Source organism: Thalassophryne amazonica, chromosome 1, assembly GCF_902500255.1.
Source record: "Thalassophryne amazonica chromosome 1, fThaAma1.1, whole genome shotgun sequence".
NCBI lineage: Eukaryota > Metazoa > Chordata > Actinopteri > Batrachoidiformes > Batrachoididae > Thalassophryne > Thalassophryne amazonica.
Window position 1 is genome coordinate 165,632,117 of NC_047103.1, and position 26,422 is coordinate 165,658,538.

The following is a 26,422-nucleotide window of genomic DNA, read 5'->3' on the forward strand; positions in this document are numbered from 1 at the left end:
GGACTAAACATAAATGTGCAAAATATCCGTTAGGCGCGGAGGAAAAATGCAATAACAACAGTTGGTCTATGCAGTCAGATTAAAAAAAAAAACAAAATACAAAAACATGGAAATGGAAAACTATATGCTACCACCAAAATCATACTTCAAAAGTGAACTGGCAACTCTGTCAATGAGAAAATGATAATATTGTATCTACTAATGTTTGCTCATGGTAATGAATAATAATAATAATAATAGTATGCTGTGTTTTCACGTTGATCATGGCTGTTTATACATAAGTGTATCAAATTCCCTGTCCTGGTCAATCTGAGACCATGAGCTGGTGCCACATGTTGTTGCATCCATGACATGCCAGAACTGCCCTGGGTCCTGGATGACAACCACCCAGGCAGACAGTCCGACCCTCCTCACCTCTTGAAAATAACCATCAGTTTGCAGCAGCCAGGTGAGATGTGGGTGTGTCCTTGGCCTACCCTATCCATTGGGCTCTTCAACACCTGTGTGCTGGATCTTACCCAGATAAAAGTGGAACATGGTCAAGATGTCATAGCTGACAATTCCTCACAATCTACAAGTCACACTCATCTGAATCTCACTATGCTACCCTTCAGTTGATACAGTTATCTCAGCAACACCAAAGGATATTCCAAGGACATTAGTTCTAAAGTCACCCCATTATCATCTTAGGTCATTTGTTAACATCAAAGTTTCCCAGCTGTGTAATAAAGCATAAAGCACAGGACCCCATCGACTTGGACCTGTGTTCTCCTACAAAGATATTGGCATCACCAGACACCTCTGTTCAGAGACCTCATGACTCCATTAGCTCTTCACAGGCGTTTGAGGTCATGAACAAGAGAGTGGAGAGTGGATGTCTCTGCAAGTTCAACACCTTTTCAAATTCAGAGACTTGAGGTTTCAGTGGCAAAGACAAACACATTTGGAATCCAAATTGAGATCTTGTTCCATCTGATTTCAAAGGACAACAAAGCTGGAGTGACACCATAGAGTGTGTAATATTTATTCCAAATGATTGAACCCCCCCCCCCCCCCCCACCTCACTTTCAACAGTAAGGTTTTTTTTTTGACTACAATAATAAAATTAGACTTCCCACCTGAACCTGCATCCAGCTGATTGTTGCAAACAGCCGACATGTTGTTAAAAAAATTGGCTGGAGGCATGTCAGGAGAGATAAAGAAGAGGTCAAATGAATCATAACAATAGTCTGGAAACCACATACAAATCTGAATCATCTGCATCCCATTTCAAAAATTGTACTTGTCAGAAATGTTTTTTTTTTTTAAAGATGCATCAAAACCACTTTGAATTCTGCTTTCATCCAGTCTGAGATCATCAGATATAATCAAAGGCACAAGAATGAGTCGTCCTTGCTTTTGATCATTTATGTTCTTTTTGGTCTTCCAAAGGTTAAAACTGTGACCTTGTGGAGTTACTATTTTTTATCCATCAATCAAAGGCCCAACAGACTGAGTGCTTGCGAGCCAGTAATGGAGAAAGCAGAAGGACGGACAGAGTGGTGGAATAGAATGACAAGAAGAGAGTCTGCTACATAATGTAAGAAATTTAATCCGGATGATGTGGACTTTTGATAACATGGAGGAGCTTCTTATCACAGACACTCAGCTTGACAAAAGGGCCATTTAATACGTCCTCCAAACCCCTCCTTCTATCTTCTCCCTGTAGAAATACAACAAAAGAGCTCCGGTTTATGACTTACAAGCTCCTCACGCACCACCACAAAACTCCACATAACCTAATTAAAGTAAGGAATTATCGGAGCTCATTCTGAACAAAAGTTTAAACTATAGAGAAATATAATGTGAAGAAAAAGCTTTCCAAAGAAATACAATTTACTGTTACCTACTCTGATTATAAAATGGTTACTTGGCACAGACTCACTCGCCCATATACAAAGGTTTACTTTAGCTGGAATCTTTTTCACTTTACAGACTCTTCTCATGAACCAGAAGATCAATCTGAGGGCTGAAAATGAAGAGAGGCACATCCCAGACGCTGGGTGTCAGGACCACATGATCAGTAAGCCCATGTCTACTTACGTATGCCACATACTGTACGAATGAAGCACTAGGAAGTATTACAGTACTCCATCACTTCAAAACACATCTCTGTGCCTAAACAAGCAGAAGGGCACCCGAAGACCACAAACAAATCCAATAGTCCACTGTTCTGTGCAACCATGTCTCACACCCAGGTCGTCAAAATGTGATGAGTTGGATATCCCCTTTGCATCACTGTATGATGAGCGAGGAAACACTTTCCCTAACCTTAACCATGACCGCAACCAAAACATCAATAAATGTTTCCTGATGACTTGGAAGTAAAGGAGAAATTTCTGTGATGCACATGTCTCCCTACCTCTTATTCAATGACACATAAGAGGTTCATATAACTCATCACATGGTGATGGAAAGGGTAAATGGACTGCATTTATATAGCGCTTTTCCATCTGAATCAGATGCTCAAAGTGCTTTACAATTATGTCTCACATTCACCCCGATGTCAGGGTGCTGCCATACAAGGCGCTCATACACACTGGGAACAATAGGGGATTATAGGCCTTGCCCAAGGGCCCTTAGTGATTTTCCAGTCAGGTGGGGATTTGAACCCATGATCTTCTGGACTCAAGCCCAACACCTTAGCCACTAGACCATCAAAGGGGCACTGAAAAGTGTAAAAATGTGACTGGTTGGAAGTGAAAATGTGTAATTCTATAATATCTAAGTATTTTAAGCCTAGAGTGATAAGACCACCCTATTTAAAAAAGAAAAGAAAAGTTCAATTGGATCCAAACTTTTATAAACAGCTGCACAAACTCGTATACATTAAAGTTGTATGGCCTTTAGGCTTTTTAAGATTTAAGTCATAAAAATAGTTTTCTTTGGCACCACTATAATTTTATTTCTCAGCATTTAAATAAGTGATTCATAATATGATATTGCCAATGAGATAAACATTCATGCTGTCTGGAAACACTTTAGAATCTCGACCCTTCACGGATTGAAATTTAAGTGATTAGACATTAGACCTGGTGTTTCTGATCAGACATCAGACACATTTGTAGCAATGTCATAGATCATGTGTGGACTTCTCTTCTGCTGCGTGAGGATGCTGGGAAGCACATGGCGACTGCCAATCAATCAATCAATCAATCAATTTTATTTATATAGCGCCAAATCACAACAAACAGTTGCCCCAAGGCGCTTTATATTGTAAGGCAAGACCATACAATAATTACGTAAAAACCCCAATGGTCAAAACGACCCCCTGTGAGCAAGCACTTGGCGACAGTGGGAAGGAAAAACTCCCTTTTAACAGGAAGAAACCTCCAGCAGAACCAGGCTCAGGGAGGGGCAGTCTTCTGCTGGGACTGGTTGGGGCTGAGGGAGAGAACCAGGAAAAAGACATGCTGTGGAGGGGAGCAGAGATCAATCACTAATGATTAACTGCAGAGTGGTGCATACAGAGCAAAAAGAGAAAGAAACACTCAGTGCATTATGGGAACCCCCCAGCAGTCTAAGTCTATAGCAGCATAACTAAGGGATGGTGTTGGGAAAGTGTAAGTACACGGACCCACAACAGGGGGCGCAAATGAACGGACAATGGAATAGGTCAAATAACAACACTTTACTGTTGCGAACGTGCACAACAAATACAACAAATTACAACAATGGACAAAATTCAATTCACAATGGTGTCGTGTGGGCAGGCTCGAAGATAGGAGACGCCTCTCCAAAGTAGAACTGGAACCATACGGTTTCCTCCGCCACAGGACCCCGGGAATACTGGAGCCGCCAAGTTCCGAACGCCCAGGTGGCCACTGCCTCCGCGTGTCGGACCTGGTACTGCTGGCGAGGAACAAGAACACAATTAAACATGGGCACGTCTGCACCCAGCAACCTGCACAGCAGGGAAGCTATCTCCACCTCTCGTTGGAGAAAAAAGTCTGCAATCACTCACAAAAATCACAAAGGTTACTGTCAAGCAGTCAGCTGAGATTATTACCTTCCAGGTAGAACGATATCTCGGCAAAGAGGTGGAGACGTCGTCCTGCTGATATACCCCTGCCGATCAGATGATTGGTAACAGCTGTTGCCGGTGATGTGTGACAGCTGTCACCCTGGCTGCTCCTGTGAGGCGGCTGCGCCCTCTGGTGCCTGGAGCCCGCACTCCAGACAGGGCGCCCTCTGGTGGTGGGCCAGCAGTACCTCCTCTTCTGGCGGCCCACACAACAGGACCCCCCCTCAACCAGGCTTGTCCGGGTGGCGGCGGTAGAAATCGGCCAGGAGGGCCGGGTCCAGGATGAAGCTCTTCTTCACCCAGGAGCGTTCCTCAGGTCCGTACCCCTCCCAGTCCACCAAATACTGGAAGCCCCGGCCCATCCTACGGACATCCAAAAGCCGGCGTACAGTCCAAGCCGGCTCGCCATCGATGATCCGGGCAGGAGGCGGTGCCGGGCCCGGAGTACAGAGGGGTGAGGTGTGATGTGGTTTAATCCGGGACACGTGAAATACAGGATGGATCCACAGTGAGGCCGGCAGCTGAAGCCTCACTGCGGCTGGACTGATGACCTTCTGGATCTTGAAAGGGCCGATGTAACGGTCCTGTAACTTGGGGGAGTCCACTTTGAGGGGGATATCTCTGGTGGATAACCACACCTCCTGCCCTGGCCGATACGCAGGGGCCGGGGTCCGCCGACGGTCTGCATGGGCCTTTGACCTCATCCGGGCCCTCAGCAAGGCAGAACGGGCACGCCACACCCGACGGCACTTCCGTAGGTGGGCCTGGACCGAGGGCACACCGACCTCTCCCTCAACCACTGGAAACAAAGGAGGTTGGTACCCCAGACATACCTCGAAAGGGGAGAGGCCGGTGGCTGACGACACCTGGCTGTTATGGGCATACTCGATCCAGGCCAGATGGGTACTCCAGGCCGTCCGGGTGCGCGGCTGTCACGCAACGCAGGGCCTGCTCCATCTCTTGGTTGGCCCGTTCTGCTTGCCCGTTGGTCTGGGGATGGTACCCAGATGAGAGACTCACCGTGGCCCCCAGTTCCCGGCAGAAGCTCCTCCAGACGTGCGAGGAGAACTGGGGACCACGATCGGAGACGATGTCTGTTGGGATCCCATGCAGCCGGACGACGTGGTGAACCAGGAGGTTCGCTGTCTCCTGGGCCGTCGGGAGCTTCGGCAGGGCCACGAAGTGGGCCGCCTTGGAGAATCGGTCCACTATCGTGAGGATGGTGGTGTTGCCCTGGGACGGCGGGAGGCCCGTGACAAAATCCAGGCCGATGTGGGACCAGGGGCGATGGGGCACGGGCAGCGGCTGGAGCAGACCCGAAGCCCTGCGATGGTCAGCCTTGCCCCTGGCGCAGGTGGTGCAGGCCTGGATATAATCCCGGACGTCGGCCTCTAGGGACGCCCACCAGAAGCGCTGCCGGACAACTGCCACGGTTCTTCGCACCCCTGGATGACAGGAGAGCTTAGAGCCGTGACAGAAGTCCAGGACTGCAGCCCTAGCTTCTGGTGGGACGTATAGTCTGTTCTTCGGCCCAGTTCCAGGGTCCGGGCTTCGTGCCAGGGCCTCCCGGACGGTTCTCTCTACGTCCCAGGTGAGGGTGGCCACGATAGTGGACTCCGGGATGATGGGTTCCGGTGGATCCGACAACTCCGTTTTGACTTCATCTTCATGTACCCGGGACAAGGCATCCGATCTCTGGTTCTTAGTCCCGGGACGGTAGGTGATCCGGAAGTCAAAACGGCCGAAGAACAGTGACCAGCGGGCTTGCCTGGGATTCAGACGCTTGGCGGTCCTGATGTACTCCAGGTTCCGGTGGTCAGTGAAAACCGTGAATGGCACGGACGTTCCCTCCAACAGATGTCTCCACTCTTCAAGAGCCTCTTTCACCGCAAGGAGTTCTCGATTGCCGACGTCATAGTTCCGTTCGGCCGGGGTCAACCTGCGGGAAAAATAGGCACACGGGTGAAGGACCTTATCGGTCTTCCCGCTCTGGGAAAGCACAGCTCCTATCCCTGAGTCCGAGGCGTCCACTTCAACCACTAACTGGCGACTAGGATCGGGCTGCACCAGAACGGGTGCAGACGAGAAGCGCCATTTCAACTCCTTGAACGCGGCATCGCAACGATCCGACCAGGTGAAGGGGACTTTTGGTGAGGTCAGGGCTGTCAGGGGGCTAACTACCTGACTGTAGCCCTTAATGAACCTCCTGTAGAAATTAGCAAAGCCGAGGAACTGTTGCAGCTTCCTAAGGCTAGTGGGTTGGGGCCAGTCTCTCACCGCCGCAACCTTGGCCGGATCAGGAGCGACGGAGTTGGGGGAGATGATAAACCCCAGGAAGGACAAAGATGTGCAGTGGAACTCACACTTCTCGCCCTTCACAAACAGCCGGTTCTCCAACAACCGCTGCAGGACCTGACGTACATGCCGGACATGAGTCTCAGAATCCGGAGAAAAGATGAGGATATCGTCTAGATATACGAAGACGAATCGGTGCAGGAAATCCCGCAAGACATCATTAACCAATGCTTGGAACGTCGCGGGGGCGTTTGTGAGGCCGAACGGCATGACCAGGTACTCAAAGTGACCTAACGGGGTGTTAAATGCCATCTTCCATTCGTCTCCCTTCCGGATCCGAACCAGGTGATACGCATTTCTAAGATCCAGCTTAGTAAAGATTTTGGCTCCATGCAGGGGGGTGAACACGGAATCTAATAATGGCAACGGGTATCGGTTGCGAACCGTAATCTCATTCAGCCCCCTGTAATCAATACATGGACGAAGTCCGCCATCTTTCTTGCCCACAAAAAAGAAACCTGCCCCCATCGGGGAGGTGGAGTTCCGGATCAGCCCGGCAGCTAATGAGTCCCGGATGTAGGTCTCCATTGATTCGCGCTCAGGTCGTGAGAGGTTGTACAGCCTGCTGGACGGGAACTCAGCGCCTGGAACCAAATCAATGGCACAATCGTACGGACGGTGCGGGGGAAGGGTGAGTGCCAGATCCTTGCTGAAGACGTCAGCAAGATCGTGGTACTCAACCGGCACTGCCGTCAAATTGGGAGGGACTTTGACCTCCTCCTTAGCCTGGGAACCGGGAGGAACCGAGGATCCTAAACACACCCGATGGCAGGTTTCGCTCCACTGAACCACCACCCCAGACGGCCAATCGATCCGGGGATTGTGCTTTAACATCCATGGGATGCCCAAAATCACGCGGGAGGTAGAAGGAGTTACAAAAAACTCAATCTCCTCCCGGTGGTTTCCAGACACCACCAGAGTTACTGGTGGTGTCTTGTGTGTGAGTAAAGGGAGGAGGGTGCCATCTAGTGCCCGCACCTGCAATGGCGTAGGAAGCGCCACCAGAGGGAGCCCTACCTCCTTTGCCCATCTGCTGTCTAGCAGATTCCCTTCTGACCCCGTGTCCACCAGTGCTCGGGCTTGAAGGGTTAAATCCCCGCTCAGGATTGTGACTGGGAGTCGTGTGGCAATTTGTGTGTGTCTCACTTGAATGTCTTGACCCCCCCTTAGCCCAGTCTCTAAGGATGAGTGTTGACGTTTTGGCCGTTTGGGGCAGTCTCTCTGTGTGTGCTCTGTTGAGCTGCAGAGAAAACACACTCCACGGATCAGCCTCCCCATTTTGGCCCTGTGCGTTTCCCTAACAACGTCAACAGGGGGAGCTGTTGCCCCACAAAGCGCTGCGGCTGTGGAGCGTGGGGAGGGCGGCCCCTTTTCGAACCCGGAAGGGAGAGGGGCGGCGCGTATCCGGTCACGTCCTTCGCCTCGCTCCCGACGGCGTTCCTCTAACCGATTGTCTAATTGTATAACGAGATCAATAAGCCCGTCTAAATCCCGCGGTTCGTCCTTGGCCACCAGGAGCTCCTTCAGGACCAACGACAGTCCGTTTACGAAGGCGGCGCGGAGGGCAGTGTTATTCCAGCCGGACCTCGCAGCCGCGATGCGGAAGTCGACTGCATAAGCAGCTGCGCTCCGGCGCCCCTGTCTCATTGACAGCAGCATGGCTGAAGCGGTCTCTCCTCTATTTGGGTGATCGAACACTGTTCTGAACTCCCTCACAAACCCATCATATGTCAGAAGGAGCTGTGAATTTTGCTCCCAAAGCGCTGTAGCCCAAGCGCGTGCCTTGCCGCGAAGCAGATTAATTACATAAGCTATCTTACTAGCATCAGTCGCGTACATGATGGGACGTTGTGCGAAGACGAGCGAACACTGCATAAGAAAGTCCGCGCATGTCTCCACACAACCCCCGTATGGCTCTGGAGGGCTTATGTATGCTTCAGGGGAAGGTGGGAGGGGTCGTTGAACGACCTGTGGAACGTCACTGTTACGCACAGGGTCGACAGGAGGGAGAGCCGCAGCAGCGCCCTGAGGGCGCGCTTCCACCTGCGCGGCGAGAGCCTCCACCCTGCGGTTAAGGAGGACGTTCTGCTCGGTTATTAAATCCAACCGAGCCGTGAAAGCGGTGAGGATCCACTGCAACTCACCGACCATTCCTCCTGCGGACGCCTGTGCGCCCTGTTCTTCCATTGGCCGTTCAACAGCCGGTTGACGCCCCTCGGGATCCATGACGTTGGCCGAGACATCCTGTTGGGAAAGTGTAAGTACACGGACCCACAACAGGGGGCGCAAATGAACGGACAATGGAATAGGTCAAATAACAACACTTTACTGTTGCGAACGTGCACAACAAATACAACAAATTACAACAATGGACAAAATTCAATTCACAATGGTGTCGTGTGGGCAGGCTCGAAGATAGGAGACGCCTCTCCAAAGTAGAACCGGAACCATACGGTTTCCTCCGCCACAGGACCCCAGGAATACTGGAGCTGCCAAGTTCCAAACGCCCAGGTGGCCACTGCCTCCGCGTGTCGGACCTGGTACTGCTGGCGAGGAACAAGAACACAATTAAACGTGGGCGCGTCTGCACCCAGCAACCTGCACGGCAGGGAAGCTACCTCCACCTCTCGTTGGAGAAAAAAGTCTGCAATCACTCACAAAAATCACAAAGGTTACTGTCAAGCAGTCAGCTGAGATTATTACCTTCCAGGTAGAACGATATCTCGGCAAAGAGGTGGAGACGTCGTCCTGCTGATATACCCCTGCCGATCAGATGATTGGTAACAGCTGTTGCCGGTGATGTGTGACAGCTGTCACCCTGGCTGCTCCTGTGAGGCGGCTGGGCCCTCTGGTGCCTGGAGCCCGCACTCCAGACAGGGCACCCTCTGGTGGTGGGCCAGCAGTACCTCCTCATCTGGCGGCCCACACAACAGATGGTTCAGGGTCACCTGATCCAGCCCTAACTATAAGCTTTAGCAAAAAGGAAAGTTTTAAGCCTAATCTTAAAAGTAGGGAGGGTGTCTGTCTCCCTGATCCGAATTGGGAGCTGGTTCCACAGGAGAGGAGCCTGAAAGCTGAAGGCTCTGCCTCCCATTCTACTCTTACAAACCCTAGGAACTACAAGTAAGCCTGCAGTCTGAGAACGAAGCGCTCTATTGGGGTGATATGGTACTATGAGGTCCCTAAGATAATATGGGACCTGATTATTCAAAACCTTATAAGTAAGAAGAAGAATTTTAAATTCTATTCTAGAATTAACAGGAAGCCAATGAAGAGAGGCCAATATGGGTGAGATATGCTCTCTCCTTCTAGTCCCCGTTAGTACTCTAGCTGCAGCATTTTGAATTAACTGAAGGCTTTTCAGGGAACTTTTAGGACAACCTGATAATAATGAATTACAATAGTCCAGCGTAGAGGAAATAAATGCATGAATTAGTATTTCAGCATCACTCTGAGACAAGACCTTTCTAATTTTAGAGATATTGCGTAAATGCAAAAAAGCAGTCCTACATATTTGTTTAATATGCGCTTTGAATGACATATCCTGATCAAAAATGACTCCAAGATTTCTCACAGTATTACTAGAGGTCAGGGTAATGCCATCCAGAGTAAGGATCTGGTTAGACACCATGTTTCTAAGATTTGTGGGGCCAAGTACAATAACTTCAGTTTTAGCTGAGTTTAAAAGCAGGAAATTAGAGGTCATCCATGTCTTTATGTCTGTAAGACAATCCTGCAGTTTAGCTAATTGGTGTGTGTCCTCTGGCTTCATGGATAGATAAAGCTGGGTATCATCTGCGTAACAATGAAAATTTAAGCAATGCCGTCTAATAATACTGCCTAAGGGAAGCATGTATAAAGTGAATAAAATTGGTCCTAGCACAGAACCTTGTGGAACTCCATAATTAACCTTAGTCTGTGAAGAAGATTCCCCATTTACATGAACAAATTGTAATCTATTAGATAAATATGATTCAGACCACCGCAGCGCAGTGCCTTTAATACCTATGGCATGCTCTAATCTCTGTAATAAAATGTTATGGTCAACAGTATCAAAAGCAGCACTGAGGTCTAACAGAACAAGCACAGAGATGAGTCCACTGTCTGAGGCCATAAGAAGATCATTTGTAACCTTCACTAATGCTGTTTCTGTACTATGATGAATTCTAAAACCTGACTGAAACTCTTCAAATAGACCATTCCTCTGCAGATGATCAGTTAGCTGTTTTACAACTAGGTTGGAGAAGGTTGGAGATTGGCCTATAATTAGCTAAGATAGCTGGGTCAAGTGATGGCTTTTTAAGTAATGGTTTAATTACTGCCACCTTAAAAGCCTGTGGTACATAGCCAACTAATAAAGATAGATTAATCATATTTAATATCGAAGCATTAAATAATGGTAGGGCTTCCTTGAGCAGCCTGGTAGGAATGGGGTCTAATAGACATGTTGATGGTTTGGATGAAGTAACTAATGAAAATAACTCAGACAGAACAATCTGAGAGAAAGAGTCTAACCAAATACCGGCATCACTGAAAGCAGCCAAAGATAACGATACGTCTTTGGGATGGTTATGAATATTTTTTTCTCTAATAGTTAACATTTTATTAGCAAAGAAAGTCATGAAGTCATTACTAGTTAAAGTTAAAGGAATACTCGGCTCAATAGAGCTCTGACTCTTTGTCAGCCTGGCTACAGTGCTGAAAAGAAACCTGGGGTTGTTCTTATTTTCTTCAATTAGTGATGAGTAGTAAGATGTCCTAGCTTTACGGAGTGCTTTTTTATAGAGCAACAGATTCTTTTTCCAGGCTAAGTGAAGATCTTCTAAATTACTGAGACGCCATTTCCTCTCCAACTTACGGGTTATCTGCTTTAAGCTGCGAGTTTGTGAGTTATACCACGGAGTCAGGCACTTCTGATTTAAAGCTCTCTTTTTCAGAGGAGCTACAGCATCTAAAGTTGTCTTCAATGAGGATGTAAAACTATTGACGAGATACTCTATCTCACTTACAGAGTTTAGGTAGCTACTCTCACTGTGTTGGTATATGGCATTAGAGAACATAAAGAAGGAATCATATCCTTAAACCTAGTTACAGCGCTTTCTGAAAGACTTCTAGTGTAATGAAACTTATTCCCCACTGCTGGGTAGTCCATTCAGTGTAAATGTAAATGTTATTAAGAAATGATCAGACAGAAGGGAGTTTTCAGTGAATACTGTTAAGTCTTCAATTTCCATACCATAAGTCAGAACAAGATCTAAGATATGATTAAAGTGGTGGGTGGACTCATTTACATTTTGAGCAAAGCCAATTGAGTCTAATAATAGATTAAATGCAGTGTTGAGGCTGTCATTCTCAACATCTGTGTGGATGTTAAAATCACCCACTGTAATTATCTTATCTGAGCTAAGCACTAAGTCAGACAAAAGTTCTGAAAATTCACAGAGAAACTCACAGTAACGACCAGGAGGACGATAGATAACAACAAATAAAACTGTTTTTTTTGGACTTCCAATTTGGATGGACAAGACTAAGAGTCAAGCTTTCAAATGAATTAAAGCTCTGTCTGGGTTTTTGATTAATTAATAAGCTGGAATGGAAGATTGCTGCTAATTCTCCGCCTCGGCCCGTGCTACGAGCGTTCTGGCAGTTAGTGTGACTCGGGGGTGTTGACTCATTTAAACTAACATATTCATCCTGCTGTAACCAGGTTTCTGTAAGGCAGAATAAATCAATATGTTGATCAATTATTATATCATTTACTAACAGGGACTTAGAAGAGAGAGACCTAATGTTTAATAGACCACATTTAACTGTTTTAGTCTGTGGTGCAGTTGAAGGTGCTATATTATTTTTTCTTTTTGAATTTTTATGCTTAAATAGATTTTTGCTGGTTATTGGTGGTCTGGGAGCAGGCACCGTCTCTACGGGGATGGGGCAATGAGGGGATGGCAGGGGGAGAGAAGCTGCAGAGAGGTGTGTAAGACTACAACTCTGCTTCTTGGTCCCAAGCCTGGATAGTCACGGTTTGGAGGATTTAAGAAAATTGGCCAGATTTCTAGAAATGAGAGCTGCTCCATCCAAAGTGGGATGGATGCCGTCTCTCCTAACAAGACCAGGTTTTTCCCAGAAGCTTTGCCAATTATCTATGAAGCCCACCTCATTTTTTGGACACCACTCAGACAGCCAGCAATTCAAGGAGAACATGCGGCTAAACATGTCACTCCCAGTCCGATTGGGGAGGGGCCCAGAGAAAACTACAGAGTCCGACATTGTTTTTGCAAATTTACACACTGATTCAATGTTAATTTTAGTGACCTCCGATTGGCGTAACCTGGTGTCATTACTGCCGACGTGAATTACAATCTTACCAAATTTACACTTAGCCTTAGCCAGCAGTTTCAAATTTCCTTCAATGTCGCCTGCTCTGGCCCCCGGAAGACAATTGACTATGGTTGCTGGTGTCGCTAACTTCACATTTCTCAAAACAGAGTCGCCAATAACCAGAGTTTGATCCTCGGCAGGTGTGTCGCCGAGTGGGGAAAAACGGTTAGAAATGTGAACGGGTTGGCGGTGTACACGGGGCTTCTGTTTAGGGCTATGCTTCCTCCTCACAGTCACCCAGTCGGCCTGATTTCCCGGCTGCTCGGGATCTGCCAGAGGGAAACTAACGGCGGCTAAGCTACCTTGGTCCGCACCGACTACAGGGGCCTGGCTAGTGTAGAATTTTCCACGGTGCGGAGCCGGGTCTCCAATTCGCCCAGCCTGGCCTCCATAGCTACGAATAAGCTACACTTATTACAAGTACCATTACTGGTAAAGGAGGCCGAGGAATAACTAAACATTTCACACCCAGAGCAGAAAAGTGCGGGAGAGACACAAGAAGCCGCCATGCTAAACCGGCTAAGAGCTAGTAGCTGCGCTAAGCTAGTGGATTGCTAAAAACACACAAAGTGAATAATGTGTAAGTAATTTAGAGGTGATTCAGCAGAGGGAGTGCTTTAGTTAAGGCACGTGAAAATTACACTGTGAAACAAATCGTTATCTAGATCAATCTAACTGCGCAGATTAAACAGCTAACAGATACAGCAAAACACCGCTGTGCTCCGGAACAGGAAGTGATACAATACCGCAGTGAGAGCCAACCAATCCCTTTGCCAAACCAATCAGAGTGAAGAAAGGAAGTGTAATGTCATTTATACAAAATAATCCAAGATGGCAGAAAATGCTCTGAAAACAGCTTATTTCTTTAAAAATATGTTTCTCAAATCTTTTGTAAAAGTTAACAAAAATTAAACACTTTTAATCTAAAAAAGTAGATAATGCTGGAATGATTAACATCTTATGGAAGTTAGCATGCACGCCCCGAGAGCGCACATCTAGAAAATGGGTCAGATCACTGGTAATCTCAAAACGTCACGCGTGCACATGCACTTCCTCGTGCAGTTCATGTGCACGATGGCGTTTGGAGGAAAAAGACAAATATGGATAAATATGTTATCTTCATTATCCCTCTAGGGCCGACGCCATCGTATACGACGGCTAAGACCAAGCTTTACTAAATTATAAAAAACCCTTTTAATGATATGAGAAAGAAACTTACGTTTTTTGCTGAAAAGTTAACTCCACGGACTTTCGAGCCAGCCATCGGCCATCTTTGTACTCCTCATAGAAGTTGTGTGATGACGTGCACGACGTGAGTGTCCAATTGGAATTGGTTCACATCACATGGTTTTCCCAAATACAATCATAGGGCAGATTCACCTGATTCACGTGAAAAACCAAAGATCGTTTTCAGGAGTAGATGTTACTAGTTGGCCCGTTTGAATAGCCCCCTGGGTGCTCCAATGAGTACATACTATTGGGCTCCAAATGCACCCTGCGCCATTCCGCACAGCGATCACTGAAAGCAGATGGAGCAGACGGACAGCCTCTGATGACAATCACACATGCTCAAACAAAGAGTGTGTAACTATCAGGATTGCTCCACTAGTTTGCATGTGAATGTTACTGGATAACTCTGTTGCTTTTACCATGAAGACAAAAAAAAAACAAAAAAAAAACGTATAGACCATTTGATATATTGTTCAAAATGTGCATTTGTGTTTATTGTTTGAACCTTTTTGTTGTACAGTCTTTCACACAAGACATCAAATTACCTTTAGAAAGATGTTCCTTCTTTTTTTGCCTTCAGTTACAGTTGTTATTCTGATACCTGCTTCAGTTAAAAAGGCAAACCTGATCTTTTATAAATGACAACCACTATTTTATAATTCATTTATTGAATACAAAATAATGTTTGTAAGCCCAAATGAATGTGAAAACCTTGGTTTTAGGAATCTCATTTCAGGCACTTTTCCCCCTCGAACTGTGTTTTAAAAATGAAGCTCCATCACAACAGGACCTGTTTTATTCTGGATTCATTGTTCACACATGGGCCACAATACGAGCAATTACTACCACTGAGATGGATCAGAGTCAGATTCTCAAACGCGTCACACTCTACATTGTCATTCCGCACAGTATTTCCAGACAACAATCTAAATTTGCGCAGTAATAACAGTGATCATCCCGTCTCGGAAATTATTTGATGCATTGATGTTTTCACTTCCTACCGCTCAGACGGTCTGAAATGTCACGGTTTCACATCGATCACTTTTGTCAACATGTTGTTTGCAACCCCTACTTTCCTCAACACAGTAATGGCAGCCAAGAGAATCATTTGGCAAAGGGACTGATTGAGCTGTCAATCACATCCAAAAATCACATTCGTAAAATGTGTTAATGCTCCGTTACTCTGGCTGATTCATGATAGTCAGTGACAGCTTTCTGGGAGCTGCCGAGCGAAACAAACACACATAAAACTCAGACACATTAATTCTTGAATTTATTTTCATGGAATAAAAGAGGCAAATTGCTGCCTTACAGATGATTTTCATCATCCATTTCATCTCATCATCACTGGAACTGCTTATAAGAAAAGATTGTTTCAAAGGGACCTGTTTTACACAGTCTTTCTACTGCTGCAATAAAATCAAATAAATAAGTGTGCAAATATAATAATGAAATACACACACACTACTGTATCATTTTCCTTGTCTCCTAATGAAGATGTGCTGTCAATCAAGTGGCTCTGGACCACCCACTTTGGGTACAGTCATTCTCACTGGTCATTTTTTCTGCTCCTGCTTTTGAACCAGCTTTTCATTTTATGTTGATTAATTGTGTTCTAATTTAATATGATGATCATTAGTATATTCTTAAGTCTTATTTGGACTATTTTTTTTAACTCACTGGGTACAGAAAGTGTCATTGCCATTTTTGAAAAGCAAATCACACGTTTGTGCATAAAATGACATTTTGAAAATAAAAGATTTATTGTAATTATTGACGCAGGGCTGAGAAACATGGGAACGGAACCATTTCTTAATTCCTGTTGTTGAAATATTCAGTACAAGAAATAAGTCCAACGTAGGTCCTGAGGCCCATCGGTGCCGGTGCTTATCCCGAGATTCTATCGTGTGAAATGGGTGAGAGTCTACAACTCTCCCTGGGTTGGACACCAGTCCACTGCAGGTTTTTTCCCTGGTCTTGACAAGCAACCATTTATAGCTGGGTGGACTGTGACAGTGAAAATGAAGTGTGTTGTCTATGGACACCAAAGCATACACACACAGGGGGCGTTATGATTAGCAGTTCAAAATAAACTCAATCTGCATGCAGCAAAAAGGCTAAAGAGTTACTGCAAAAGCCAAGGCATTTTAATATCCCCAAGGTGACAAACTGTTCAAACAGGTGACATGATGGAACATAGACAAAGAGTCCAAATGTGACATGACAAAGTAATCCAAACACAAGGGAAATCAAGACACACAAACCAAATCCAACAACTGCAAGGAGGTGACAAACAATATTCTTAGTACTTACAAAACTACAGAGGGATCAAAGAGAACCATGTGAGGAAAGTGAACAAAGATGCAGGTGCTACTTAAATGCCAAACCAACTGATGAATACATGAAGGACAGGTGTGAGATGGGGTCAAAATTTCAGGAGACAAACAACCAACCAAAAGGTGACTGGGAACATAACAGACATCTAAGACTGAGGCAACAAAACATACAATAACTAAACATAACCTAAGCAGGAGAACAGTCACAAAACCAAAATACAAATCTAAGTAAATAATTCCAAAAACAACCATGGAACTCAAAAATGCATAAAGTGCCAAAGTGAAAAGACAGACAAGAAACAGATTAAAAAGGGAGGCAACACTTAATCAACTATGACAGAAGACTAGGGGCCCTGTCACACCTTGACGATTTAGTCAGCATATGCTGACAGCCCTGTTTCCACCGAGTGGTTCGGGTAGGTACTGCACGGTATGATACATGCCAGAACAGTTAAGTCTGGCTTCGTTTGAATTAACACAGCCAGCAGAACCCTTTTGTACTTAAATATTGAGGAGCATGTCATTGAGCATGCATACGCTGCCGCACAGCATTTCTTCTCCACACGGAGGCAAAAAAGAGTAATTTAACATTCTTTTATTTTATTATTGCCTTGGTGGATCATGGGAAACAGAGCAGAAAACCCACCAAAGCACTTGCTTTAAAACATTATGTTTCTTCCGCTATGACAAGGAATATCTTCAGATGTCGTTTTCCAAAATCGGGACGCTTTATGTGTTTGTCAGACTGTGATGATGAATCTGACTGAAATGAAGAGGTAAAATTGCGACCTTATATTCACTCCATGTGTAAAAGTAAGTCTCTTCGGCTGCTCCCTTGTTTTGCACTCCGGGTCGTCAAGGTGGACCTGCATGTTGAATTGGCACAAGTTTTACGCCGGATGCCTTTCCTGACGCAACTCCACATTACATGGAGAAATGTGGTATTCGAACCAGGAACCTTCTGCACTCAATGGTTTTAATATTTGAAACAGTTTGTTTACTTGAGGACTGCAGCTTTGAGACAATCAATGGACAGCGTCAATGGACATATTTCAACTTATGAGTAACTTACAAGAAACGCGTGTCAACAATCACATAACTTACTTACAACTTATGGGCTGCGTACACGAGATGTATGAGACATATGCTGGCATATGTTGAAAACATTGTGCATGTACAAATTTTTTCAAGGTACTCAGCGTATTATGACATACATCAGCATGCTTCAATGTGCTCTTAACTTATACAAAACTTACCAATAACTTATTAGATGTATGCCAGCGTATGCCAGTGTTTTAAATATGCTCAGCATACCCTGGCTAAATAGTCAAGGTGTGACAACACAAAATCAAGATACAACAGCAGAAAATCAACAAGAGTGCATACATAGAAACAAGACAGGGGACTAAATACAAACCCATAAACATAAGAACACAGACAGGGTTGACACACACACACACACAAACAGAAGGAATCTAACCCAGGTCTGCATATTGTCATCTAACTCCTTATCCCACTGAGTTAAAATTGACTACATTTCTGTAATGTTTTTCCATCTAAAGCAGATCCTCAATGTACTTTCCAGTGATTCCACAAATTCAAGTCGGCATTCTGTCATGCAAGGTGTTATACTATAGTTACAGCTACACAAAATATAAAGTAATGTAACTGGCATCCTGTACAGGGGGACCTATACACACTCCTTTATGCCACTAGTCAATCTGGTGAAATATAAAGTGTATACATAAAATGTTACATTATTGTTTAATAAGAATAGTACAACCAGAAAGTATCCACTATGCTGCACTTTTTCCACATTTTGTTATGTTACAGCCTTATTCCAAAATGGAATAAATTCATTCCTACCCCACCCCCCCCCCACCCCCCCAAAAAAAAAAAAAAAATTCAACACACAGTACCCCATAATGACAATGTGAAAATGTTTTTTGAGATTTTTGCAAATTTATTAAATATAATAATGAAGAAAAAAAGCAATCACATTTTTCTATCATTTTTCATTATTTTTAAAGCAGGAATTAACAGTACTTGTTGAATTACATGAGTAAATGAGAATAATAAAGATAAGTAAGACTTTTCTCTAGTTCAGTATTTCTTTTATGTTGTTCAAATTATAATAAAGATAAGTAAGACTTTTCTCTAGTTCAGTATTTCTTTTATGTTGTTCAAATTAATGGCTAAGTATAAAGAGGACTTTAAATTATCTTTTGGCAGACTTAGCTTAGTTTGAATCTGACATGAGCCATTTTCTGTGAAATGTAAAAATGAAGTCATGATGGGTTCAGAGCCATACAGCCAAAAATAAAATGTTTAATTGTTTCTGTTCTCTGATTAACAGGCTGGCCTTTTAATAATGTGCCAGCTAAGCACATCAAGAAAGGATGAATTAAATATTTGATAAAGGTTTCAGCTGTGGCTCTGAGCCGCTCAGCGCTGCTTTAATGCCACAGCTTTCCAAAACACAGGCTCACATCACCTATTCACGTATAGTTCACATCCACTCACAGTTTGTGTTCCAACCTCAATTTACGTATTTTATCTTCATACTGGTCAGTTATTGAAGATTAGATAAACTTGCCTCAAGGCAATTTTTTCCCCTCTTAGAGGCAATAACATTTTGCTCATTGAGTGGAAAATGACTGTAATTTATCAGGAAGGGTTCGATCGAAACAGTTGATCAATACCTGTGATTGAGTCGTTACTTCTCCAGGAGGAACTTTTATTTATTTATTTTCAAATCTTACTTTATACCCGAAGCTCAGGCAAGTACTCAGCAAACTCCAACAACAAATAAGAATTGTAAACTGTAGTCCAAGTAAGGGCTTCCGAAGAACTTGGTGTGATGCGTTAAGGGGGCATTCACCAGTCATAGTAACATGATTATGATACTACGACTCACACAAGTGGTCTTCAAAAATATTTTCCTCCGTTTCAGATCAGTTTCTTTCACAAGGCAACAGTTTAAATGTTACTTACTCCTGATATGAATCTACAGAGTTATAGTTTATTAAAGATGGAGGTAATATGGTCATTTAAAAAACACCACCTTCATAACCACCTTTGGATTTTGAGGTTAATCTTAAAACATTCCCCTTGGTCCCTTTGGTGAAAACAGTCATAGTACTTGTAAAAATTGTGTAGTAGTTCCCTGCATTGTGGTACTCGCTCCTGCAGTGGAAAAGCGTCTTGACTATGGCACATTTGCACTCCAGTGACTGAGGGTACGTATCTTTACTGTGGCATTTTTAAATGCAGCTGACGATGTTTTTTGGTCTTGCTGACAAAGAAATATCTTTGAGATAAAGTTCTGAACATTATTGATGACCGTCTTTTTTTTTTCATCCAACACCCCTTTGTTGGATAAACTCGGCATCACGTTGTGGAGGTATGAACAAAGCTGCTTTCTCTTCTTAGACCATAGAAGTGATATACAGAGGCAATAGGCAGGCCATGAAAAACAAAATTATGTCCAGTCGTTGTTGCCTCTGGGTGGAATTACTGTGGACCTTGTTATACTTTGGTTATAGAGGGTATTTTGAACTGCCAGGGTTGGCATTCAATTATACAGCTGTGTGATCTATGGCTCACTCAGTCTCTCTGTCTCACAAAAACACACATTTATATCTTGTATGTACAGCTGCAGGTTTTTTTCCCCTGTTGCCCCACCATCAGAAAGAGAGAAAGAGGAAAATATAAACCTGGAGAATTTTAGGATCAAAACAAAACAAAACCCTGGAGTCATTTTGACATTTTGGTTTCTATTTCCTGTGTTCTGCTTCTGATTTATTTAAAATGTTGTCCAGCAGCAGGGCAGGTGGAAGTGGATAAGGAGTTGGGTTCTCACAATGTAGATGTGGGTTCGGTTCCCAGTCCTATTACTGGCCTGGGGAAGTAACCCACTGCTCTCTGATAAAGCTGACCCTTAATTCTTCCCTGCACACCTGTTTCATGTTTTCAGTTGTGCACCTGTCTTTTTTGTGCAGTTGTCATGCTGACTTTGAGTGTATGGTTTTCAGTTAGTTGCTTGTCAGACTTTCCTGGTTTGCTCTTTGGACATCTATTTTTATTTTTATTATAATTTTTTTTTTTTTTTTTTTTTTTTTTTTGAGTCCTGAAGGGTCACTTTTGACATTTTCGGATGGTTTCAACTGACCAAATGTTTGACGAAGTCATCCTTAGCTCTGCCACCTACAGCTCTGCCTCCTGTTTTTTTGTTAGTGCCACCGTCTCTAAGCCATACAACATATTTGTGAGAATCTGCTGAATCTACTGGTACCTTGTTTCCCATGTAGCAATAAGAAATATACTCAAAACCTGGATTAATCTTTTTAGTCACATAGCACTACTATTATTCTGATCACTGCTGTAACTGGTCTCAGCATTGTCTTGTAAACTTTCCCCTTCACTCTTTCAGAAATTCTTCTATCACAAATCACTCCTGCCACCTTTCTCCACTCACTACACCCTGCCTGTGCTCTCTTCTTCACCTCTCTGCCACACTCTGCATTACTTTGAACAGTTGGCTCCAAGTACTTAAACTCATCTACTTCCACCACTTCTACTCCACTGGGCTCCCTCACATTCACACACATGTACTCAGTCTTGCTCCTAATGACTTTCATTCCCCTTCTCTCCAGATCATATCTTCACCTCTCCAGGCTAGACTGGTCTCTACTGTCACTACAGATCACAATGTCATCTGCAAACATCATAGTCCATGGAGACTCCTGTCTGATGTCATCTGTCAACCTGTACAACACCACTGCGAGCAAGAAAGAACTCAGAGCTGATTTTTGGTGTAATCCCACGTCCACCTTGAATGAGTCTGTCATTCCTACTGTGCATCTCACCGCTGTCACACTATCCTTGTACATGTGCTGCACTACCCTGATATACTTCTCTGCCACTCCAGACTTCCTCATACAATACTACAACTCTTCTCTTGGCACCCTGTCATAAGCTTTCTCTAAATCCACAAACACACAATGTAACTCTTTCTGGCCTTCTCTATACTCAGTATTCTCAGAGCAAACATTGCATCTGCAGTGCTCTTTCTTGGCATGAAACCATATTGCTGCTCACAGAGCTTCAGCTGTTTTCTAAGCTTAGCTTATACTACTCTTTCCCATAACATCATGTTGTGGCTGATCAACTTTATGTCTCTGTAGTTACTGCAGCTCTGCACATCACCCTTGTTCTTGAAAGTAGGAACCAGCACACTTAGTCTCCACTCCTCAGGCATCCTCTCACTTTCCAAGATATTTATTAAACAATCTGGTTAGAAACTCCACTGCCATCTCTCCAAGATATTTCCATGCCACCACCAGAATGTCATCTGGACCAACTACTTTTCCACTCTTTATCCCTTTCATGGCTTCCCTCACTTCACTCTTAGTTATTCCTTGCACTGCCTGATTTACTCTCTCCACATCATCCAGCCTTTTCTCTTTCATTTTCTTCATTCATTACCTCCCCAAAGTCTTCCCTTCACGTTCTCAACACACTCTCCTCACTTGTCAGCACATTACCATCTGCATCTTTTACTACCCTAACCTGCTGCACATTCTTTCCAGCTCTGTCCTTTTGTCTGGCCAATCGGTACAAGTTCTTTTCTTCTTCCTTACTATTCAACTTTTTGTACAGCTTGCTAAATGCCTTTTCCTTAGCTTTTGCCTCTTCTCTTTTCGCCTTCCGCCACATCTCCTTGTACTCCTGTCTACTTCATCTCTCTGACTATCCCAAATCCCAATTCTTTTTGACAACCTCTTTCTCATTATGTTTTCGTGGACATCTCCGTTCCACCACCAAGTCTCCTTGTCTTCCTTCTGCTGTCCAGATGTCACACCAAGTACCTTCCCAGCTGTCTCCCTCACCACATCTGCAGTACTCTTCCAGTTGTCCAAAGCTGCTTCCCATCCATCCAGTGCTTCTCTCACCTGCTCACAGAATTTCACACAACAGTCTTCCTCCTTCAGCTTCTGCCATATGATCCTTTGTTGAGCTCTCACTCTCTTCTTCTTCTTCACCTCTAAAGTCATGTTACAAACCACCATCCTATGCTGTCTAGCTACCCAGCCACTACCTTACAGTTTCTAATTTCTTTCAGCTTGCATCTCCTACAAAGAATGTAGTCCACCTGTGTGCACCTGCCTCCACTCTTATATGTCACCCGGTGCTCCTCCCTTTTTCTAAAGTCCTTTTTTTCTCTCACCACAGCCATTTCCATCCTTGTTGCAAAATCAACTACGATCTGCCTTCCACATTCCTGTCCTTGATACCATATCTACCCATTACTTCCTCATCACCTTTGTTCCCTTCAGCAACATGGCCATTGACATCCGCTCCTGTCACCACTCTTTCATGCTTGGGCACACTCTCCACCACTTCATCTAATTCACTCCAGAAATCTTTTTTCTCCTTCATCTTGCAACCTACCTGTGGGGCATATGCACTGATGGTATTCATCATCGCCCGTTCAATTTTCAACTTCACACTCATTACCTTGTCAGACACTCGCTTAACCTGCAACACACTCTTAACATACTTGTCCTTTAAAATGACCCCGGCACCATTTCTCTTCCTTTCCACACCATCATACAATAACTTGAACCCACTGCGATGATCCTGCTCTTACTTCCCTTCCACTTGGTCTCTTGCATGCACAACATGTCTACCTTTCTCCTCTCCATCATGTCAGCCAGCTCTCTCCCTTTTCCAGTCATAGAGCCAACATTCAAAGTCCCGACTTTCACTTCCACCCTTCTAGTTTTCCTCTTCTCTCACTGTCTGTGGACACGTTTTCTTCCTCTTTGTTTTCTTTGCCCAGCAGTAGCCCAACTTCCGCCAGCACACTGTTGGGCAACAGCACCAGTGGCTGTCGTTAACCCGGGCCTTGACCAATCTGGTATGGAAATTCAATTTATCTGCATCTTTAATTTTGGTGCTTTTTACAAAGGATTCCCTTCCTGATGCAACCCTCCTCATTTATCCGGGCTTGGGACCAGCATTCAGAATGTACTGTACTGAATGTACACCCCATGCGGCTGAGTTATTTTGGCTCTCTATGGACAATGAAGAAAACAGAGCTCTTAATGTGATGGTGTATTTCAAACTGCACATTCTGGTTCATATCAAAACAGGTTTAGGTCAAACTAGAGTGCAATATGTGGCCGATCAGGTGTTGATGCTCAGCTACTTGTTGTTGCATGATTTTGGATATTTTCATGCATTTCTGTCACAACAAGCCTCCTCGGTGACTCACAGCAGATGATGTTGATACACTAACAGGCCATCTGGCAAATAAACAGGGTGCATCCAAAGTGGACATCCAACATCGAACACTGAAGACTTCACAAGTTCAGTGTGTACAGTATGTCACCACGCATATATAAATATATATATATAAAAAAGGGGAATAACAAATATACCAAATGGTATTCCATACATGGTGCAATAAATAAAAAAGTGGATCAATAGCTTCAGCCTGAGACATTCACTTGAAGGATTTGGGGATAAATGAACCCTTTTATGTAAACAGTTTTAAAAGCCATTTGTAATGCCCAACTGCATTCATAGAAAGCTTTTTATTCATAGAATTGTTCACAAGCAAAATGTGTTATGAATCCCACCAAGACAAGGACACTCAGTCGAGAAGCAGAGACTGCCAATATCGATTTTTTTTCTGCTACAAAAGAGAAAAACATGTCCGCGTGCTTTCAGACTTTTACCTACCACTACTTTGAAAGACAGAACTGACTACAGAGGATTCTTCATGTCCAAGGTCAGCAGCAGAAGATCTTGTGCCACACAACTCGGCTTCAGTAGGTCATACATCTCTTCCCAGCCAGTGGTGGGCACAGCTAACCAAAAAGTTGGCTTCGATAACTGCTAGTCAGCTAACTGAAAAGTTATATTTTATAATTCTTAACCGATAAACAAAAAATTTATCAGAAGCTACAGCTGATAACTTTTAATTTTGTCTCCCGTACGCTCTCAGCTAACAAGCCAAATCCATACTGATTGGTTGACTAATTCATTCTATGTACAAACCCACACAAGTGAATCAATGTAACGTGTGTTGGTGTTTACAAATAAATGTGCTTTTGTAAAATGTCATTTTTTTCATTTGTAAAAAAAAAAAAATCTGGCTTTTTTTTTTTTTTTTGTGGAATTTGTAAATCTGAAAAGTATATTAAATTGTAATAGAGGATTTTCAAAATCCCGCTAGACAGCGCCTAAGCACATGCATGATGACGTCACAACTCTATCCAGTTAGGGAGATGCAGTTTCTTTCAGTAACAAGAACTTTCGCAAAATCTTTCTTGTGTGTGGTTGGAGTTGTGTGGCGATAAGAATAGCCTTTTGAATGTTTGAATAACGATGTCAGTCACACAAAGAAATCAAATAATAGTGAAAACATGCTCATTGCGCCCCGAATGTTGGTATTTTGGTCATTGAACTTTGCGGTGAGGTGTCATAACAACGTGTCAATCAGTCACTCTGTGAAGCTTCATAACGTCCAATCAGTTAGTCGCTCCATGTGGTGTCATAACAATGGATCAATCAGTCGCTCCGTGAAGCATCATAACAACGGATCTGTTAAGCCTGGTTCACAAGGCAAGATAATTAGCCCGATATCGGACCTGATCTTCCCCTTCCGACAATCTTAAGGATGCCCCGACAATCGTGATGATGCTAAAGATAATCTAATCAGATATTCCTACCATGTGTGGTGTCTGATCTGCTCAGAAGGATGTCAGGAGCGCTCCGATCACAAATCGGGGATATTCAACATGTTGGTTAGTCTTCGCCCGATATCGCAGCGTGTGTGGTGTCCTCCAACCACAAATGAGCATGCAGCCTGCTGAATATGACGTGCAGCCAATCAGAAAGCGAGGTGACAGACGCACGGAACAAAATCTAAAATCAAAAGGGCTTACCAGAAAGTCTGGTGGTCATGCTGTCTCCACTCCAGAACACCTTTTCTTTTTCTTTTTGTATCATTTTTTTTCCTCTGTTATAAATAGTCCACAAACTATGTCCGTTTGTTTACTCTGAAGTCACGTTTAATCTCGACAGATTTTGCTAGATTTCCTGTGTGACCTGGGAATGTTCGTGTGTGCAATCTGTTCGTGTGTGATGTGTTGTTTTTACTGTCTGGCTACACACCACACACTGTACGACCAAACCTGTAAGAGCTATGATTTTTTTTTTTTTTTTTTTTTTTATCTCCATGTGTGGTCTTTCAGGTTTTGGAAACCTACAGATAATTTTAAAATCCTGCCATGTGAACCAAGTGATTCAGGTCGATAACACTGTGATATAACGGGTCACCAGTGGATAGCAGTGTTCTATGCATTCTGACGCTTGTTATATCACATGGCCTGAGTCACAATTTAACAGACTTTTCGGATTTGCAAATGCCTTTTTTTTTTTACACAAACGATAAAAATGACATATTTTACAAAAGTACATTTGTTTGCAAACACCAACACACGTTACATTGATTCACTTTTGTTGGTTTTTACATAGAATGTATTAGTTAACCAATTAGTATAAGTGGAGGCTAAGTTTACCCATAATCCCTTTTGGCATTTGTCTGTTAATGTTCTAATCTTCAAAATTAGTGCATTATTTAAAAATTAATAGATATGTGTTAGATATTCACTTATACATTTTAAGAGTTCACATTAATGTAGTTATTCTATCTGGAATAATTTGATTTTTAAATCAAAACCATAAGTCAGACCTGATTTCCATTTTAAGACCTCTGCCTCATGGCTGGACCAGTGCATGGTGTTAAGGATTTTTTTTTTTTTTTTTTTGGTAGTTTATCGTAAGACAATTGGTCCGATGATGGTTTTAAAACTTATCTGAAAAGCTAATTTGCTAACAAAAACGTTATCTTCAATAATTATCGGTTATTGGGTTAGCTGAACTGTGCCCACCACTGGCCACAGCAACACAAAAATAAACATCTCATGAGGATTTTCATGGCCAAATTCTTTCTCGGCAGAAAACCACAAATAATTATTGTAGC

General features: G+C 43.7%; 1 protein-coding gene across 5 annotated transcripts in view; it reads left to right on the forward strand.

Annotated features, from left to right (window-relative positions):
* LOC117517618 (nck-associated protein 5-like) overlaps positions 1-26,422 on the forward strand; it is a 372,045-nt gene that overhangs the window by 312,824 nt on the left and 32,799 nt on the right. For all 5 annotated transcript variants that reach the window (XM_034178739.1, XM_034178714.1, XM_034178721.1 and 2 more), the window contains one exon: positions 1,975-2,062. In XM_034178739.1, coding sequence (XP_034034630.1) covers positions 1,975-2,062 — 88 coding nt within the window. The remainder of the gene's footprint in view (positions 1-1,974; positions 2,063-26,422) is intronic.